Source organism: Lasiosphaeria miniovina (assembly GCF_030549165.1).
Source record: "Lasiosphaeria miniovina strain SMH2392-1A chromosome Unknown B0T26scaffold_7, whole genome shotgun sequence".
Lineage (NCBI taxonomy): Eukaryota > Fungi > Ascomycota > Sordariomycetes > Sordariales > Lasiosphaeriaceae > Lasiosphaeria > Lasiosphaeria miniovina.
Genome location: NW_026848226.1, coordinates 3,998,211 through 4,017,136, shown reverse-complemented (window position 1 = coordinate 4,017,136; position 18,926 = coordinate 3,998,211). Strand labels below are relative to the sequence as shown.

The 18,926-nt window shown below is 58.9% G+C and overlaps 5 protein-coding genes across 5 annotated transcripts; 2 read left to right on the top strand and 3 right to left on the bottom strand.

Moving 5' to 3' along the window:
* Positions 1–328: 328 nt before the first annotated feature.
* Positions 329–1,774, bottom strand: B0T26DRAFT_744098 (uncharacterized protein; the record flags this gene model as incomplete). Its single annotated transcript, XM_060444359.1, has 1 exon — positions 329–1,774. The coding sequence occupies one exon, from the start codon at positions 1,772–1,774 to the stop codon at positions 329–331; it is 1,446 nt and encodes a 481-aa protein (XP_060292174.1).
* A 2,186-nt stretch (positions 1,775–3,960) lies between these two features.
* B0T26DRAFT_656424 (uncharacterized protein) lies at positions 3,961–5,671 on the bottom strand (the record flags this gene model as incomplete). Its single annotated transcript, XM_060438707.1, has 3 exons — positions 3,961–4,901; positions 4,996–5,311; positions 5,513–5,671. 3 exons carry the CDS (start codon positions 5,669–5,671, stop codon positions 3,961–3,963), a joined length of 1,416 nt encoding a protein of 471 aa, XP_060292173.1.
* Positions 5,672–6,475: 804 nt separating this feature from the next.
* Positions 6,476–8,813, bottom strand: B0T26DRAFT_838586 (putative salicylate hydroxylase). The gene is made up of 8 exons (XM_060447530.1): positions 8,721–8,813; positions 8,039–8,658; positions 7,910–7,965; positions 7,740–7,809; positions 7,542–7,641; positions 6,902–7,133; positions 6,773–6,815; positions 6,476–6,689 (listed from the first exon to the last, which is right to left on the bottom strand). Exons 1-8 carry the CDS (start codon positions 8,805–8,807, stop codon positions 6,632–6,634), a joined length of 1,266 nt encoding a protein of 421 aa, XP_060292172.1. The 5' UTR covers positions 8,808–8,813; the 3' UTR covers positions 6,476–6,631.
* A 3,868-nt stretch (positions 8,814–12,681) lies between these two features.
* Positions 12,682–12,873, top strand: B0T26DRAFT_609555 (uncharacterized protein; the record flags this gene model as incomplete). The annotated part of the gene is made up of 1 exon (XM_060435879.1): positions 12,682–12,873. A coding segment is annotated over one exon (192 nt), but the record flags the coding sequence as incomplete, so codon positions are not given.
* Positions 12,874–16,855: 3,982 nt separating this feature from the next.
* B0T26DRAFT_655369 (major facilitator superfamily domain-containing protein) lies at positions 16,856–18,445 on the top strand (the record flags this gene model as incomplete). The annotated part of the gene is made up of 3 exons (XM_060438619.1): positions 16,856–17,850; positions 17,940–18,224; positions 18,280–18,445. 3 exons carry the CDS (start codon positions 16,856–16,858, stop codon positions 18,443–18,445), a joined length of 1,446 nt encoding a protein of 481 aa, XP_060292170.1.
* Between the last annotated feature and the right edge of the window lie 481 nt (positions 18,446–18,926).

Sequence of the window (18,926 nt, the reverse complement as noted above, 5' to 3'; positions counted from 1 at the left end):
TGCAATTAACTGCACGTTTTTCTGCACGTTTTTATTCTCTACCTTCTTTGCAGGGCCTGTTTTCCTTCCTCTTTGCAGGGCCTGTTTTCCTTCCTCTTTGCAGGGCCTGTTTTCCTTCCTCTTTGCAGGGCCTGTTTTCACCTTCTCTTTAGAGCGAGCTTTTAATTTTCCTTCCCGCGTCGTTAGCGTCCCCGGCCTAGGACCGCCACTATACCCATATCTACGGTTTAATTGTCACAAGAGACTCGTCGTGGCTGGCATTAAAACACCTTTGCTATTGTTGAACTAGCCTGCACCCAGCCGCACACACACATTACTGGACATGACTTCAATCGTCCCACAGCCCGGCGACAACATCGGGCATCAGGTAATGCGTAAAGTTCCACAGCTCGCCCGAGTTGTGCGTGAGGATGGCCGAGCCGGCAAACCACGTGCTCTTCTGGCCCTGCAGCGCCAGGAAGTCCTTGTAGAAGCCGTTGGCAATGTCGACGGCGCCGACCTGCAGCTTGAAGGGCGAGTGGCTGGAAAAGGCCGGGAAGTTGACCGCCACACCCGTGCCGTTCTCCAGCCGCGCCACCACGGCCGCCGCGTCCGCCTCGACCGCCGCCTGCGTCTGCTCCGCCTGGTACGCGAACCAGTACATGAACATGCCCGGCACCGCCGTCGGCAGGATCTCGTACATGCCGTTGGGCGGGATGTTGTAGCGCGCGCCGAGCTTGATGTTGCGGTACTTCTGCCCCGCCACCAGCCCCGTCGTGTTGACCACGCCGGCGTAGAAGGCGCTGTGCGTGAAGCGGCTAAACACGCGCCGCTCCGCCGCGTCCAGCCCGAACGGCTCCATGTTGCCGGGCGTCAGCGGCATGCACAGCACGAGCCGCGCCGCGCGGACGTGCTTGACGGCGCCGTCGGGGGTCGCCACGGCCAGCTCGACGCCCTCGGCGCTGCGCTGCGCCGACACCACCGTCGACTCCAGCAGCACGTTGTCGTCGCCCAGCTCGGCGTGCGCCGCCGCGTACAGCGCGCCGTTGTCGTGGTTGGACGTCGTCATGTCCGGGACGCCTGCCGACCCGGGCCCAGAGTAGGCCACGGCGTTGATGAAGACGCTGTCAAAGTACTTCATGACGTTGAGCGTCGTCTGCTCTAGCAGCGGCGGGTTGGCCACGCCGTTGGCGATCCACCAGATGACCCACGCCTGCTCCTGTAGGTCGTACTTCTCGATGAAGTCGCCAAACGGTAGGAGTAGGTCCTCGGGCACGGGGTAGGGGATCCAGCTGAAGCCGCTCGGCGCGGCGTCGGGCCAGCGTTCGAGGAAGGCGGCGTAGGCCGAGAAGTTGAAGTTGGGCGTGTAGTTGGCGGCGACGGCGCCCGTGTCGAAGTCGACGTACGTGGTGTTGTCGCCGCCGAAGACGAACGGCTCGATGGGGATGCCGTAGCGCTTGAAGAAGTTGACCGTCACGCTGGTGTTGGCGAAGCCCTGCACGCCGTAGTCGACCGCCACCCCCGACGCCGGGTCGATGAAGGTGTTCTGCGCGCCGCCCAGCCGGCCGTCGCGCTCGACGAGCACCACGCTCGCCCCGAGGTCCTGCAGCCTGATCGCCGAGTACGTGCCCGACGCGCCGCCGCCGACCACGACCACGTCGCGGTGGATGACCTCGTCGCCGAACCTGCACAGGTTGCACGTGTTGCCGCACACGTCCCCGGCGGCCGAGGCCGATGCCGACGCCGACGCGGCCCAGAGGGCCCAGAGGGTGATGAGGGATACCGAGGCGCGCATGGTGTTACCGTGACTGGGGCTGACTTCTTGGACAGCGTCAAGGCACGCAGTTGACAAGAACCTTGACGGTTCAGCTGGCTACTTGGGCAGGTCTATGAGTGTTCGATATCACATCATGTCGAAGCAGAATCCGGATCGCTTCCATGCTTGATATCTTTCTCCTCTGACCTTCTACATGCTGCTGTCCGTCTTGTCTGTGCCTTTCGTGAAGCTGCGGACAGATGAGCGGGACCGGCGCATTTCCCGATTTGTTTTTCCCTCGGACTGCCAAGTGGCCTTGTGAAAAAGTTTTTCGTTGCTATTTCTTCCGAGTGCCGGTGGCATGTCCAGTCACAGTAAAGCACCACGACAAAAGATGGGCCTGTGGACGGCCTTGCACACATGAGCCGGAGCCACTACAGCAGCAGCTCTCACGCCGACGAAGAGGCGTGGAGACAACTTTGAGGCGGTGACCCCGGCCTGGGAACTTGTATACCGTGTTTGATTCCTAGAAAACGTGATTGGAGGCTTGGGACAAAGCTAAAAGAGCTAGGGTCAAAGAATCCCCGGCAACCTAAAAAGTATCCAGCACCACTAGACTGGGCCCTTTTCCTGGGACTACAATGCAAGTTGGCCTCGATTATCTAGTAAATCGGACAATTTTGGTTAAAGCCCGGTCACACCAAGGTGTGCATGCGGAGGCCCCTTATAAACCAATTGCATTCCAGCTTGTTGAGACGAAAACTCTTAAAGGATTGAAGATCCTAGACAAATCAATAAATTCCTAGCTAGATCAATAGATTCCTCGCTAGAAACAAATCCAAACAGTGCCAACTAGTTTACCTGAGCACACTTGTTGTGATGTGCAATTCAAAATTTCCCATTTCCCATTTCCCATTTCCCATTTCCCACTTCCCATTTCCCATTTCGTAGACTTTGATGTCTTATTAGAATTTAGACTCTTTTGGGCTAGTGTGCAAGGGTGTGTCTACCCTACCTCCCTGAATTACCCCCACCCCCCTCCCCGCTATTGCTAGGTAGCCGGACACATTTACTCGGTCTACTAAATGCTCTGTAATCGACACGGCGCTGCACCCTGCCTCGCGTTGGTCATCCGATAACTCCGGCAATCTTAACCTCTATTATGCATTGGGCTTTGGTCCGAACGGAGTATTTGCGGTCGAATTGTCGTCTTTCAGGGATGCCATCTCTTGGCCTTCAAGAGAGGCAAGAACAGTGCATGCCAAGCATTTGTCGCAGCCGTGGGGGGGCATTGGCTAGAAACACATGCAGCGTCGGCCCCTACCAGAAATAGAAATACTACCAGGGTCGGCCTTTAAATTTCTGAGATCTACATAAGCTTACAATGCTCATGCGACTTGCCGAGAAAACGGGTTTTCTTTTGCATCGAGCCAGATACGATTCCGCACTCGATTATAGTCTTATCCGGCATTATACTGGCATATCTCTCCGGATCCAGCTTTGAGGAAGCATGTGGAGACACGTGAGCATGCTTGAACCCGGGGTACCAGAACGATGGACCCTCCATCTGTGAACTGTGTGTTCTACACATGCAATGGGGATTTTTTTCCTCTTCGAGAAACAACTTTCGACAGAGCTCGCCGCCGCTACAAGTCGCCGGCCACCTTCTGGCGGCAACGTCAGTCAGTCTCTACTTGACGGGCAAATCTTGCGCCGAGTCCACGTCACGGGCAATGGGTGTGGGGGACATCAGCTGTCGAAGAATCAGGATCGGCGGCTGGGCATTGCTCTTGTCCGAACTGCCTTTGTGATCTCCTGATACATGTTCCGGCAGAAAGCGCTCTCGGTGAAATTTGTGTTTCCGTACAACGATCTTGTTACAGTCAACGACATTTGCGCGGAAACCGCTTGAATCGACATGATTACACTTCAATGTCGGGGCACTTCAATGTCAGGAAACAACACAATTTCAATTCTGGTGATTCTTCCCAGAGATACTAGTTGCGTGGTCCTTGGCGCTCATGCCAAGGCGGTAAGCTCGACCTACAGGCTGCTATGTCTCGTCAATCACCTCGAGCCCCCTTTCTGACCGGGACCAAGGCCGTGTTACATGTAGAACAAAGTTGTCGTCTGGTATCTTGGCAAAGAGAAGCAGAAAATCGATCTCATACTGGTCATTCCTGTCTGATTGCCTACGGGGTCAGGAAACTATATTCGGTAAACCCTCAGTAGTTCCTCTTGTGAAAGCGCTCCCACGCCTCGGGAAAGCCGCAGAAGCGGATAAAATCCCAGTGCTTGGTCCAGGTCATGGGGCGCTCGGTGCCCGAGTCGATCATGGCGACGGCGGCCTTGAGGAACATGGGCTGCTTGACGCGGAACTCGGGCAGGTGGTCGTAGGGCCGCGACATGTCCTCGGCCAGCTTTGTCGAGCGGATCAGCTTGATCATGTGGCCGTCGTCGGCGTGCTCGCAGGCGCGCGCGAACACGTCGTCCCAGCTCTGGCCGGCGCCCAGGCGCGACCGGTGCGACGCCAGATAGTCGAGGCGCAGCTGCGGCGCGCCCATGCCCGAGTACGTCATCATGAACACGCGGCCGCTGAACTCGAGCAGCCTTGCCTTCTGCGCCCACGTGGCACTCGGCTCGCGGAGCAGCGCCGCGTGCGCCATGGCCGCCGTCGCGCAGTGCAGCAGGAAGAAGTCGAACGTGCACTCGTACGGCGGGTTCTGCGCGGCGGCCACGATGTAGACGGCCGTGTTCATCAGCTCGGCCGTCTTGCGCTCGAGGTAGGCGTCGTCGCCTTCCTTGTCCGGGCTAGCCACGCGCCACCGCGCCGCCAGCCGCACCAGCTGCGGCTTGGCGTTGGCTAGGATGCCGTCGCGCGCCACCTCCTTGTCCATGGCCCACCGCCCCGAGTGCCGCCGCGTCTGCGTCTGGAACGTCCAGCTCGACGCCGTGCTGATCTTGGGATCCTGCCGCGCCATGTCCACGAGCGTCGACAGCGGCAGCGGCGACTCCTCGGCCTCCTTCGCTGCCGCCTCGGCCGCCGTCAGGTACTCGGTGTACCACCCGTCGTGGTGCACTGCCGCCTGGGCCAGGCCTTCGGCAAGCAGCCGCGGCTGGCGGAACTCGATTGCGAGTCCGATGTGGATCATGCCGTGTACGTAGCCTTGCTCGCGTTTCAGCTCGCGTTTTAGCACGCTTCGTACAAAAGAGAGTTGGGGATGGGTGGTGGGAAACGAAAGTGATTGCGAGAGTCTTACCCATGTAGACGCGGCACAGCATGTCGTCGGCCACCGGGCCTCCGTCGAGCAGGTACTTCTGCAGCGTAGCCTGCCATCCGATCTTTTTGAACATGTTGAGGAAGAACATCTCGAAGTTGCGGTAGTGCTCCTCCTTGCCGAGACAGCGGTTGAAGAGGGTCTCGTCCTCGAGGTCGAGCACCAGTGGCTCGACGATGATGACGGCGTCCCGCATGTACAGCGCGTTGCGGTCATAGTGCCGCCTCAGCTGCTCGGGCGTCGCGCCACAGGCCCACAGCGTGAGTTCATGGTGGGCAATGTGGTTGTGAAGATAGACCTGGTTTTTAGTCAGAAATCAGAAACAAAAACCCAGTCACTCTCTAGTGGTATTCTGGCTGGGGGGGGGCGGAGGGAGAGAGCAGTGCAGCTAGGAGAGAGCAGTGCAGCTAGGAGAGCAGTGCAGCTGGGAGAGCAGTGCAGCTGGGAGATCAGTGCAGCTGGGAGAGCAGTGCAGCTGGGAGAGCAAGGCCACACTTACACCCATATGATCTTCGAGCGTGAAGAAGATGTGGTATCTCCTGTTGTTGTCTTTGAGCAGCTCCTCGGTTTCCTTTGCGCTCTCACTGGTCAGACTGGGCACGTGGAGGAGGCCCGGCGTCTCGGCGGCCGAGATGGCGAAATCGTCAGTGTCAATCATCTTGATGATAGTGGGTTTAGGCCGAGTCAGTTGAAAAAGGGACAAGGCAGGTCCGGACGAGTGCATCAGCCAGTTTGGCGATACCCATGCGGCCTTCACTAGCCAAACTGCTCCTCTCGAGAATAAATACAGGTTGAGTCTCCACTGCAAACAAGCAGCAGCCCGTGAATCGACTCGTCATGGTTGCTCTTTGCCAAACTCCGGCTACTATTCTCGGTCTATTTCCCACTAGTCTTACGATTACTGAAACTTGTAGTTCCATTGTTCATCGATGACCAATTAGGGAATCAGACCTTGGATGCCGGCAGTTGACGGGGATTCGGGATCCCAAACTCATTAATGCCGGTGGCCTATAGTGATCCGGAGTTACAGTACATACACGTATTCGAGAACCAGAGAGGAGAACGTGGAGGCGAGAGACGTGGGGAGCACGTTGAGTAGAATGTAGAGGCGAGAGACGTGGGGAGCACGTTGAGTAGAACGTGAAGGCGAGAGACGTGGGGAGCACGTTGAGTAGAACGTGAAGGCTAGAGACGTGGGGAGCACGTCGAGTAGAACGTGAAGGTGAGAGACGTGGGGAGCACGTCGAGTAGAACGTGAAGGTGAGAGACGTGGGGAGCACGTCGAGTAGAACGTGAAGGTGAGAGACGTGGGGAGCACGTCGAGTAGAAACGCGGAACATACCGGGCCCGCGCCCTATGTGGGTTAGACGCCTACCTACACAACACGCACGTAGCAGTCCTGATTAGTCTACAGCAGAGGCAGGTTGTCTATAGTAGCCGAGAATAAACTATTGAATCTGCTCCCTGCACCTGCACTCTTCGCGCCCTGCGATCGGATGAGGGCCGGTAACTATAGAGAGGCCGGCCTTATCTGGTGTCGCGTTCACCCTCCCAGGTCTAGCGGTCTAGTTCTTATTACCTAGGTACACAAACAGCCAACAAACAGCCAAACACCCCCTCAGCTCGCAACCGCTTGCGCACCGAGTACGCCTCTGCATGCAGAGAGTACATCGAAGCTAGTGATATATTGGATGCGTCAGTTCAACGTCACACAACTCTGCATGGTGCCAGCCGGGTCAGCCGGCTGCCGGCCGCTTACCCGTAATCATGAACCTGGCGCTCGACAAAGGAGGCCGGCACGTCTGCGACCAGCACCGCCACCAGTACCACCGCCGGTCAGTCAGCCGATCAGGTTATCCGTGGGGGGCTTGTCCAATCAGGAACATACCTCGGCCGGCAGGGTCGGCATACTGGCGCAGCTGGGCCTGCACTTGCATCTCCTTGCCCAGCCGGACGCGCGAGAGCGTCTGCACCCTCGACGCCCGCAGTCTGCGCACGCTGTCAAACATGGCCAGCCGCTCCGGAACCAGTGCTGGCGAGTCCACGCCGTGGAACAGCTCGCCCAGCGCGCCGGCGTCTTCGATGGCTTGGTTCGAGCCTTGGGCGCCGAAGGGGAGCATCTGCCGCGTGGCTTGTCAGATTTTGGCGCCGTCGCACAATCCGAGCTGAGTGTGAACCTAAATACTGAACACATCCGCGGGATCTGTGGTTGCACGGATTGGATGCGCGAATTGGTCACGGATGGTTGCACGGATTGGTTGCGCGGATGCGCGCATGGGTGACACGAGAAAGAAGAAAAGAAAAATAGCGTCAAAACAACGCCGCAAAACAAAGCCGTAAAACAAAGCCGCAAGACAAATCCGCGAAACAAAGCCGCAAGACAAAGCCGCAAAACAAAGCCGCAAGACAAAGCCGCAAAACAAAGCCGTAAAACAAAGCCGCAAAACAAAGCTGCAAGACAAAGCCGCAAAACAAAGCCGCAAAACAAAGCCGCAAAACAAAGCCGCAAAACAAAGCCGCAAACTCACCGGATGCGCGGCGTCGCCCATCAGGGCAACCTTGCCGCGAACAAACGTCGGAAGCGGGTCGTGGCAGTTGAGCGGCCAGTCCGTGACGCGATCTGCCTTCCTTTTTTCCCCATATAATTCCTTAGTTGGCGAAGTCCTCGGCTCCATCGCCAGACGGGGGGCCGGCCGGTGGCCACGAAATGGTGGTATTGGACTTACCGCATGAGTTCAACCAGGTTCGGGTGGAAGTGGCCGAACTCAGAGAGCATCATGGCCTTGACGTCGACGCCTGCTGCTTCGTAGCCTGGCCATAAGAGACCGTCAGTCATGCTTGCCAACCACTTGTGCCAACCACTCGTGAGGGCGTAATTGGCGAAAGGGGTAATTACTGGCATTCTCATCCGAAGACGTCTCGTGGATGCCGCCGAAATTCTGCATTGTTCCACTGTGACCGGGCGCAGATTAGAATTTTGAAGTGGTGTGCTTGGACAAAGGAGGGAAAACGTAGTGCAACTCACCCACGACAAGTGTACCAGACCATGTGCCGCTCCGTCTCGTTGGAGGGGTCGGCAAACACGCTGTTGCCGCGCCCCTTGACGCGCATGAGCTCCTGAAACGCCGGGTCATCCACCAGTTCGGTAGTGGGGATCATGAAGCGGAAAGCGTTCATGCCCGACGGGGTAGGCTCAGACCCGGCGCCGTCGCCGCCCAGCACGACGCCGCGGACAACAGAGCGCAGGCCGTCGGCGCCGACAACCAGATCGGCGACGTGCTGGGAGCCGTCCTCGAGCGCGACGCTGCCGCAGACCAGGTCGGCCGATACGACGCGGGCGCCGAGGTGGAGGGCGTAGGTGCCGTCTCCTGCAGCGCTGGGTGAAGCTGCCAGGCGCATGAGCTCGTTGTGCAGGTCGACGCGGTGGATGGTCCAGAAGGCGGCGCCGAAGCGGGTGCGCGCGTCCGACGTGTCGGCGCGGTGCAGGCCGGCCAGCGTGACGCCGTCGACGACCTCAAACGAGACCATGGCGTCGGCCCGCGCGCGCGCCCAGTCGAAGCCCAGGTGGTCGAGCACGCGCGTGCCGTTGGGCGTCAGCGCCACGGCCGCGCCGACCTCGCTGGCAAACTGCGACTTTTCAAACACCTGCATCGAGGGGGCGGGTTCAGTGGAAGCTCAGTTTGAGGAGTGAGTGGGTGTCTTGCTACCTTGACGTAGTGGCCGGCCTGGCGAAGGGCGACGGCGGCACTGAGCCCGCCGATACCAGCACCGACAATGATTACTTGGAGGGGCATTTTGAGAGGAAAGACGCTTGTAGTCGTGCTAGATAGAGGGGCAGCGTTGGGCAGTGATTCGCTCGATTTAAATCTCAGTGCAAAAATGGCCACATTGAGGATATCACCAATTGGGCTCGTCCATGTTATTTCCAGATTTGACCAAGTTTTATATGCAGCAGCTATGATTAGCGGCATCCTCCGCTGCAGATAAGGTGGCATGATGGCGTACATAAACAGAAGCGGAAATCAGGAAACAATGCAGGGATGAGAGACCTGCAGACAAGGTGTAGTTGGCCTTGGAAAGCGGCCGCCCTGCGCCAAGGGAATCAATAACCGAAAACGGGCTTCGATAGTATCCGAATACGCGGGAATTATTCCACATGACCTGATTTGTCAAGCCTTCACTTTCAGTAGGTTCACTAGGTTACTAGGTTCACTAGGTTCACTAGGTTAGTAGGTAAACATGGCCCCCAATTTGGGGACCCAAGTTGGGCTACTTGGCTGGATGGGATTCAATATGCTTCAACTGTTTAACGGTCCCGAGCCCCGGTGCCGAGAACCGAGATTTGTTTGATCATAGCGGTATAAAGGGAGCGAAAAGTTGTAAAATGCAATCGCCCTGAAGTCTTTCAACGAGTCTCTTTGCCCCTTCCCCCCCCTCCCCCCCCCCAGCTTTTCCTTTTCCCCAGCTCCATCTCGGCCATCTCGGCCATCTCCGGCTACTGTAGAAAATGTGCCGGATATGGCCACCGGGAACGACCGGCTTCTTCCCCGTTTAGAGCGCTGTGTGTTGCGACTTTGAATAATGTCCGATAGGTCTAAACTGCGTGCGCGAGAGGCGATCGAGACTGTCCACCTTTATGAGCTAAGGGGGCGATGATCCTGCGCTGTGAAACGTCTGATGTTGTAAAAGGGACGGGAATACCGAGGTTATAAACGGCCTCCGCATTCCTGTCTCTGTGCTGCGATAGCCTACCTGCTAGATAGAGGATAGCTCGCACATTTCAAACCTGCATTATCGCTGGCGAGCAGCCGATATCCGAGTATGCCGGCGCTGCGGCGACTTTTTGCGGCTCTAATTACCATATGAGGCCTACTTTAGGTACCGCACTTTTTTGCCCCGAATAAATTAATAACAAGCTCGATATATGCTCTGTTTGCTTGTCTGGCAGTCTGACTGCGTGCGTCTGGGACCCATCTGCCGTGTTGGAATGTCCGCGGAGGTATTCCGTAACTCCTCCGGCCTTCCCTTTGCTCTCCCGGCGCCTGGCGTGAGAAAGGGTATATACGGCCGGCTTGCTTAATAATAACCATTCCGTGATAAAACCTAGGTACCTAGGGATGCAGGGCTGAACCTGCCTACCGCACACGAGATGCCACCAAAGATGACGGCTTGGAGGAGGATAAAAGCTTAAATATGTATAGTTGAATGGCTTCCTAGTTGAATGGCTTGCTAGGTATTTGCCTACCAACCTGTCTCGGTACCCAGCTCTCAGAGGAGCCGGAATTAGCAAGGAGAATGGCTAAGCTCCTTGCCAAAGTGGGTCCTTGGCGAATGCCACCCATTCTGCAGGATCCCGGCGAAGAACCCAGTGGTCCCTGGAGAATCCTCCAAGTGAATATTTCTAACGCGGCTGCTGATCTGCTCGTTGCACCACATCGGCGAGATGCAGCATTTGATTCGCTTAGATGCACACCTTATAGGGTTTGGCCAATGGGAGCTGGTAACCTCTTGCAAGGGTCCAAGACCCGCACCAGTGAGCTACGGACACACCTTCCGAAAAGAGGTACCACCGAAGCACAAACTGCTCTGCACAGCAGCAAGAAACCTCGACATGGGGAGGTTGGAAAGTAATATGGCACGACACCGGCAGCTTCCCTGGTCCAGAGACCGGGCCAACACTGGCCGGCACCTCTGCCGGAGGGAAGCGGGGGTGGCGGGGTCCGACGTTCGGGACGACCCTCTAGTTGAGACGGGGCATGCCGCGGCAGGCACGTCGGGTGTGGGGAAACAAGCGCCAAACAGCTGCCATTGCCGGTGAAAGCCCAGGGCTGTAGTAATAAGGTTTGAGCCCTAGTGCAAGTGCGACTGGGACATGGCTCGCAAGGGCGCAAGGGCGCAAGGGTCAGGGAGCTACGACGGGAGCGACGAAACGGCCGAACCTTAAAATAAGGTGAGCACGTAATCTAGGGAAGCATCGAGCTGCGACACCTAGCCTCTCTCGTTAACAGCCTAGTGGCCCGGCCAAGGCCCGTCGGCACCCTTCTCTGGCGGGATGCGGGGGGGGAGAGCGAGTCCGAGAATCGGGACGAACCTCTGGCAATTCCCGTAGATGATGTCACGGCAGGCAAGAAGCTGTAGCAGTAGCAGCAGCAGCAGTCGCAGTCGTAGTCGCAGTCGCAGTAGCAGTAGCAGTCGCAGTCGCAGTAGCAGTCTCAGTCGCAGTTGCAGTCGCGGTAGCAGTAGCAGTAGCACGGGGTGTGGGGTAGGAGCCACCACGCGACACGAACGAATATTAATTGCAAAATCCATCGAACGACCCCATGCGGTACGGCCCCGCCCCCATTCTTCTCCCAATCCCATATCTGCAAAGCCAACTCACCGGTCTCCCACATATCCCCGCTAAACCAGAAAAGATCGTCTCCCACACCCGCACTAAACTGCCTAGAACGACGGCGTCTAAAGAACCAACCCACTGGCTCGTCGAGACCAACGGCGTCTTGAAGGCCAACTGCGACCTCAAAACCAACGACATGCGCAGCTGTCGTAAACACAGGGCCCAGACAGTAAACAACCCCTGCGTGCTTGAGAAACAACTGGATGCACGAACGCTAATGCCTGTAAACTGTGAATGTTACTGCCTGTAAACAGTGAACGCTACAGCCTGTAAGCTGTGAATGTTACTGCCTGTAAGCTGTGAATGTTACCTGTAAGCTGTGAATGTTACCTGTAAGCTGTGAAAGTGAAGTACGGGTGCGTCCTGACCGACGTGATGGACATTTAAAAGCACCAGGACTACCAGATTACACGCCAAAAACTAACTGCATAGAATTCGGTGGAACTGGCAGTGTCTCGTCACATGGGACAGGAGTAGAGCTCAATTAGAAATGGTTGGATTCCTAATCCCTCCCGTTCTTGCGGATATCGCCACGAAGCTGTTGTAGTCAGGACGGGCGGAAGGCTCACAGTGGTTCTACGCGTCCTGCAGACTCGAGCTGCACAGGGTGCATAATCTGGCTGCATAATCCGCAGTCCACCACTCCCTCGCAGGCTTGGCGATACTCATTGGGACAGAGGCGAATTCTGAGGTGAGCAGTGGCACCCGGGGAGACAGACTGTGGAGGGTGGAAAGCGAAACCGATCCCGGGAGGGCAATAAGCTCGGCCCAACTACATTATAAACACGTACCTTAAGGTTCTTACCGTCTTACCCGCCGAGACATATATGGGTCTCTTGGCCCCCGGTGCTCCTGGATACAGCCAACGAACTAGACGACCCAAGCAAGCAGTATACTGCATTAGGTAACTGGTAATTAGCTGCCATTAGGTATTTCCCATGTCTTCGCCAAGCCAGCCCTTCAGGAATAATGGCCAAAGCGAAGAGGGCCAGCTCCAGAGCCGAGCCGGCAGCGACAGCACCGACATGGACAGCAACAATACCAACAATACCAAGAATACCAACAACAGCGCCAACAACAACAACAACAACAACAGCGCCAACAACAACAACAACAGCGCCAACAACAGCAACAGCGCCAACAACAACAACAGCAACAGCGCCAACAACAACAGCAACAGCGCCAACAACAACAGCAACAGCGCCAACAACAACAACAACGGCAGCGCCAACACAAACATCAACAATAACGGCAACCCTTCCAAGACGGACCGGGTGCGCTCCGCCTGCAATGCGTGCCACCAGTTCAAGATCAGATGCTCGGGCGGGGAGCCGTGCCAGCCATGCCGGGACTCGATGTTCCTGTGCACGTACAGCCCGGGCCGGAGGCTTGGGCGGCCTAAGGGGAGCAAGAACAAGCGGACGCTGATGCAGGGGCAGCAGAACAACCCCAAGCAGAAGCAGCCCGACGTGGCGGAGCAGCTCGTTGAATACACCACCACCACCACCGCCAACCACAGCCACGGCGACTACATCACGGCGAGCATGCCGCCGCTCACGCACCACAGCCACGCCGAAGCGGCGGCAATGGACATGGAGTACGACCTCGACGGGTCGTCGACCAGCGGCGGCGCGGCGGGGGGCGCGCTCGATGACGAGCTCGACTTTGACCAGAGCGCCATCCTCGGCGTGCCGTCGTCGGTGCCGTCAATGTTTGCCGGCGCAGACAGCCGCTCGCTGAGCCTGGGCACTAGGCCCGAAGACGCACACCCCACGCGAGTAAGTCTTGTCCTCCCGCCTTGGCCGCTTGGCCGCTTGACCGCGTGGCCGCTCGGCCGTTTGGCGGCAGAGTCAAACATCCCCTAGTATCGCTCGGCGCTGACTCTCGGCCTCTGCCCCCTCTTGCCGCTGTGGTCAAAAGTGGATGGCCGCAGCTCTTACCAGCCCCTACCGCGGGCAATCCTTCTCGTTTGACGCGTCCGACGTGTTTCACGGAGGCGGCGCGGCGACAGGACCCGTCATGCACCACGGCAGCCTGCCGCCGATCGACCCGGCGCTGGCGGAGCTGTTCCAGACGGGGTCCGGGCGGTCGTCGGAGGCGAGCTCGGCGGGGGGCGGGTCGTCGCCGTACTGGGCGGCGCCCGCGACGGCAGTGGCGGCGGGCCCGATGTGCTCGTGCATCCAGCAGCACGCGCGGCTGGTGTACGAGCTCGGCACGCTGCAGGAGGCGCACGACAAGGCCACCGACGTCGAGCGCGTGCTGACGGGCGTGCAGCTGGCGCAGGGCCCGTGGCAGAACCTCCTGCAGTGCCCGTGGGGCCGCCACTGCGACCACCACCGCGAGGCGTTCCTGCTGTTCAGCCTCAGCGTGCGCATCCTGCTGTCGTCGCTGCAGAAGGTGCAGTCGGGCGTGAAGGCGCTGTCGCGGCCGGGGACGCGGGGCGGTGGGGGGGGGGCGGGCTCGGCGGAGCGTGCGGCGGCGGCGGCGGCGGCGGAGGCGGGGCTGGCTTCGTCTTCGTCGTCGTCGTCGCTGCTGTCGCTGTCGGGCGGGGATTTGGACGTGACGCGGGTGTCGGTGGGCGGGTTCGAGGTGACGGGCGACACCAAGCTCGAGGTCATCTCGGTGCTGGTCAAGGGCGCGCTGCAGTCGATCCTGTCGGCCGTGTCGCAGCTGCACCAGACGCCCGACACAGGATCGGCGCACATCGACGCGGCCGTGAACGACATCCAGACGCTGCTTAACCAGCTGGCCAGGTGATGGTGAGACCCCGCCGATTCTGACGACTGACGACTGACGACGACCATGACCAAACAAACCGGCTTCTGTTCGAACTCGAACAACATGCGTGTTCAACCAAACATGCGTGTTCAACCAAACATGCGTGTTCAACCAAACATGCGTGTTTAACCAAACGCATTGGCGATGCTCGGATGCCGTAGACAAAGACTACAAAAACAAAAAGGAAGGCAACGGTGACCGTAGAGCTGGCACATCTCTCTCATCACGATAATTAGATTGGAGGTCTAGATTGAAGGTTTCAACGAAAATATTTTTCAGAGTTTCAAGGCTTTTGTGTCTTTTGTGTTCCGAGCGGCGGTCAAAAGTCGCCGGACTTAGGTTCTTTTAACAACCCACGGTAGGTCCCATTCCCTACGTGTCACAGCCTAATCACACAACCCATCAAGCTAATCGAGTTTATTCCGCTTCATCGCAACTCGCGTACGGCTCAAAGGCCTCCCATCAAGTTTTTCTGTGACATGGAGGTGGGCGGGCGGGCGGGCGTGAAGGCAGCAAGCAAGTATGGCTGGCGCCGGTACCTGGGGAGCCCGCAAACAAGCTCAATTTAGCGTGCGCCACGGCTTGGCTAGTGTACCCCCTTGCTACAACCGGCTGACAGGGGTCCTGATTTTGGGAACCGATTGCCAAGACGGCTCTTCATTGGGAATGGATTGGCAGGATCGTCCTCGTTCTGGGAAGAATCGGCAGGACCGCCCTCGTTCTGGGAAGAATTGGCAGGACCGTCCTCGTTCTGGTAAGAATTGGCAGGACCGTCCTCGTTCTTGGAAGGATCGCCTGAATTGTCACCGCCCTACGAAGAGTGGCTGGCTGCCCTTCGTAGACTTGTGCGACAGGAAGTCCGAGGCGCGCCAGCTCCCCTCTACTCCGGGGGGAGACCGCTAAATTACAGGGCTTGGTCCCCCGAAACTCGGCGCTTAACGGCGCCCGCGGCGACGTCTTGTCGATTCCCTGGCACGCCCCATCCACCGTCGGCCCCCGTTTTCAAGACTCGCTGGTTTACAAGACTCCCCGTTTAAGACTCGCTGGTGTACAAGACTCCCCGTTTTAAGACTCGCTGGTTTACAAGGCTCCCCGTTTTCAAGACTCGATCGGCCCCCTCGTTCAAGACTCGGGGTGGCCGGGTCTTGCGTCGGATGCAAGGTGCCCTCTGGCCCCAATGCGGGCGGGTTTGTAATTCCCGTGGTATTTGCAAAGACAGCTGCGAAATGCAATCTGTCGATTTGTAATTACCGTGGTATTTGCAAAGACAGCTGCGAATGCAATCTGTCGATTATCAATAAAGTCAAAACAAGGATGTGCGGGTGTGCGGGTGTGCGGTTGTGCGGTTTAGCCAAGACGCGTTTCGACGTAAGTGGCTTGGCTTGCCAGCACGTGTGAAGCAAGACAGAAGACAGACAGCCAGACAGACAGACAGCCAGCCAGCCAGCCAGCCAGCCAGCCCCGCACGCGGCGCCATCCCGCGTAATGGAGAAGAAAGTGGCGGCGGGCGAGCGGGCGCGCGGGTCGGATCGGAAGCCTGGCTGGGGCCGGGGCGGATGTGCCGGCAGCCTGCTGCATAGAATTCTAGCCTACCTGATTAGTATGCAAGTTCAGACGAACAACAAATTCTGCCACGGGCTGCGCACACCCTAGTCGCCGTCTCCTTCCGAGCTGCTTGCGTGCGGTCTCCTTCCGAGCTGCTTGCGTGCGCTTGCATTGTATTGCGTTAGCTGGGGTCTCGCGTCACTCCTCGCTTTCGACGGCGGCCGCTGCCTCCCCTCCCTAGTTGATCGTCGTGCTGGCTAACGCATTGAATCCCCATGCCTGCCCGCCTTCTGCAGCTGAGTGGGCCTTTTGCAGCTGAGTGGGTCTTCTGCAGTCGAGTGGTAGCGCCTGTGGCCCCTGACGTGCAGATGCTTATCTCCTTGACGTGCAGAGAGCCTCGGGGGGACCGTGGGACAGAAACGAACTGACAGGCCGTCTGACAGCTCTGTGGGTGGCTGTTGGCACGCGCATCTCGTATGACCGACAGGCAGACAGGCGGGGCATGCACGGCGCAGCAAAAATAAAAATAAAAAATAACCCCTATTGGCCGGCCGGCTGGTCCCGGCCCGCCGCTCGCCCCCTGGCAGACCGGAGCGGCGGTGGAAAGACAACGGCCAAGGCGCCTTATATCCGTGGGCGAAACGCGACCAACCCGGGCTCCTGGGCCGAGACAAAGTCGACTCTCTATGCGGGAGGTCGCACTCGGCCAATTGTTTGAAACTGCCCTGGGGAAATTAAGCACGGGCGAGCCGGGTTCGCCTTCCGCGCCGGAGCAACTTATCCCCTCTTGACCAAAGGCTGTATTTTTTTTTCGCCGCGGTGCACGCGTGCATGTCCGTCTCTCCGTGTCTCAGTCTCAGTCTCAGTCTCAGTCTTGGTTCCAGTCTCAATCTTGGTTCCAGTCTCAGTCTCGGTCTCAGTCTCAGTCTCAGTCTCGGTCTCAGTCTCGGTCTCAGTCTGTTTTGACGCGTTGTAAATACTCACAACTCAACACTGTCACTGCCAGCCCCAGCTGCGAGGTTAGCTAGTCGGTCGGCCAGCCAGCCAGCCAGCAACTAATTAGTCTAGAACCGGCTTGAATTGGGTTTCTGCAAGCCAGCCGTTAATCGTCGCTGAGTCCTCGCCATGAGCGACGCCCGGGACGCGGAAAAGGACGCCGGCGGCCTCGGCCTCGGCCCCGGCGACGGCGGCATCTCGGACTCGACCACGGCCACCTCGACGCCGCCCAAGGGGGCGACGCCAACACCGACGCTCGCCGAGCCCGCCGGAGGAAACACAACACCGGCGCCAACGCCTACCGGGGGAACCACAACTACAACACCAGCGCCAACGCCCGCCGCAGCGCCCGCCGTCCCGCCCGAAGAGGGTGTGCGCGGCTGGATCTGCGTCGTTGGCGCGTGGATCTGCCTGTTCTGCACCTTCGGCTTCCTCGCGGCCATCGGCGTGTTCCAGACTGTCTACCAGGAGACGACGCTGCGCGACTACTCGTCGTCGGACATTGCATGGATCTTCTCGGTGCAGCTGGCGCTGATGTGGGCGCCCGGCCCGCTGTTCGGGCGGCTGATCGACACCTTCGGCCCGGCCCCCGTGCTGTACCCTGGCGCCGCGCTGTGCGTCTTCGCCCTGTGCATGACTAGCCTGTCCACCCGCTACTACCAGATCTTCCTCAGCCAGGGCCTCGTGTTTGGCGTCGGGTCCGGCGCTGTCTTCACTGCCGGTCTGGTCTGTGTTGGACAGTGGTTCGTCAGGCGGCGGGGCCTGGCCGGCGGCATCGCGGCGTCGGGCAGCAGCATGGGCGGCGTCGTCTTCCCCGTGATGCTGAACCGGCTGCAGGCCGACATCGGCCTGCCCGGTGCCCTGCGTTACAGTGCCCTGCTGATCGGCGTGCTGCTGGCCTCGTCCATCTTCATGGTGCGCGCACGCCTGCCGCCCAAGAGGTGGGACCCCAAGGTCAAGTGGTTCGACTTCTCCCTGTTTGGCCAGAAGCAGTTTGGCCTCTACTCGGCCGGCACTTTCCTGACCATGTGGGGGCTCTGGGGGCCCTTCGACTTCATCTCCAGCATGGCGCTGCAGCAGGGCTTCTCGCCGGACCTGGCCCTCGGGCTGGTGTCTATCATCAAGTACGTCGCTCGACAGCACCCCCTTTTACATGCTCGGCCCTATTTTGAATGCTCGGCCCCCGACACTGACCGCTGACCACGGACCACAGCGCCACGTCCATCCCCGGCCGCGTGCTGCCGCCCTTCTACGCCGACCGCATCGGCTGCTTCAACGTCATCACGGGCTGCTCGCTGCTGACGGGCGCGTCGATCCTGGCGCTGTGGCTGCCCTTCAACTACCACGCGTCGCACGCTGGTGTCATCGTGTTCGCGGCCGTCTACGGCTTCGCTAGCGGCGCCTTTGTGTCGCTGCTGATGCCGTGCGCCGCTAAGGCCGGCAGCATCGAGACCATCGGCCAGCGTTTTGGGACTTTCCAGGTCGTCATGGCTCTCTCGTGGGTTCCCCCCTCCCTAGTGTGTTAACCAGAGTGCTGATAAGTCACGTAACAGCACTCTCACGGGCCTGCCCATCATGGGCGCCATCCTGGGCCGCCAGAACAACACCGATTTCTCTGGCCTGCAGCTGTTCTCGGGCGTGTCTTGCCTGGCGGGAGGCGCACTGCTTATTCCGGCCACGTATTTCCTGCGGCTGCAGCTCGGCACGTGGAAGGCGTGAGCTGCGTGGGCTGAAAGTTGCGATCCTGGCAACGCGTATCCGGCTGCAACGCCGAGCACCTTGTCTGTCAGCATCGTGGTGCGGCTGTGGCACTGGTCTAGATAGACATGAATTCAAACGTGTTGGCCAAGTTACCGGTTTTAGGCGGTGAGATCCAAAGGAAGCGCCGTGTTTTTTAGCCGCGCCGGGCAGCAAACCGCGCCGGGCAGCAAACCGCGCCGGGCAGCAAACGGTGGTGCGGCTCTGCATGCAGGTCTGATGTCGGCTACCTGCAGCGTATCTCTTGTCAGCTGCATAAAGCGTGTCTGTGTCTCAGGGCACGCTGCTGTGGAAGGGCGCCGCTGGGAAGGGCGCTGCTGTGGAAGGGCGCTGCTGTGGAACTCCACGATGCCCGTGGATGCGCAACAGCGCCAAGGCTCGGGAGGTGGAGCCGAGAACCTGTGAGTGTGCCGGCTTCCGTGCCGGCTTTCGTGCATATCAC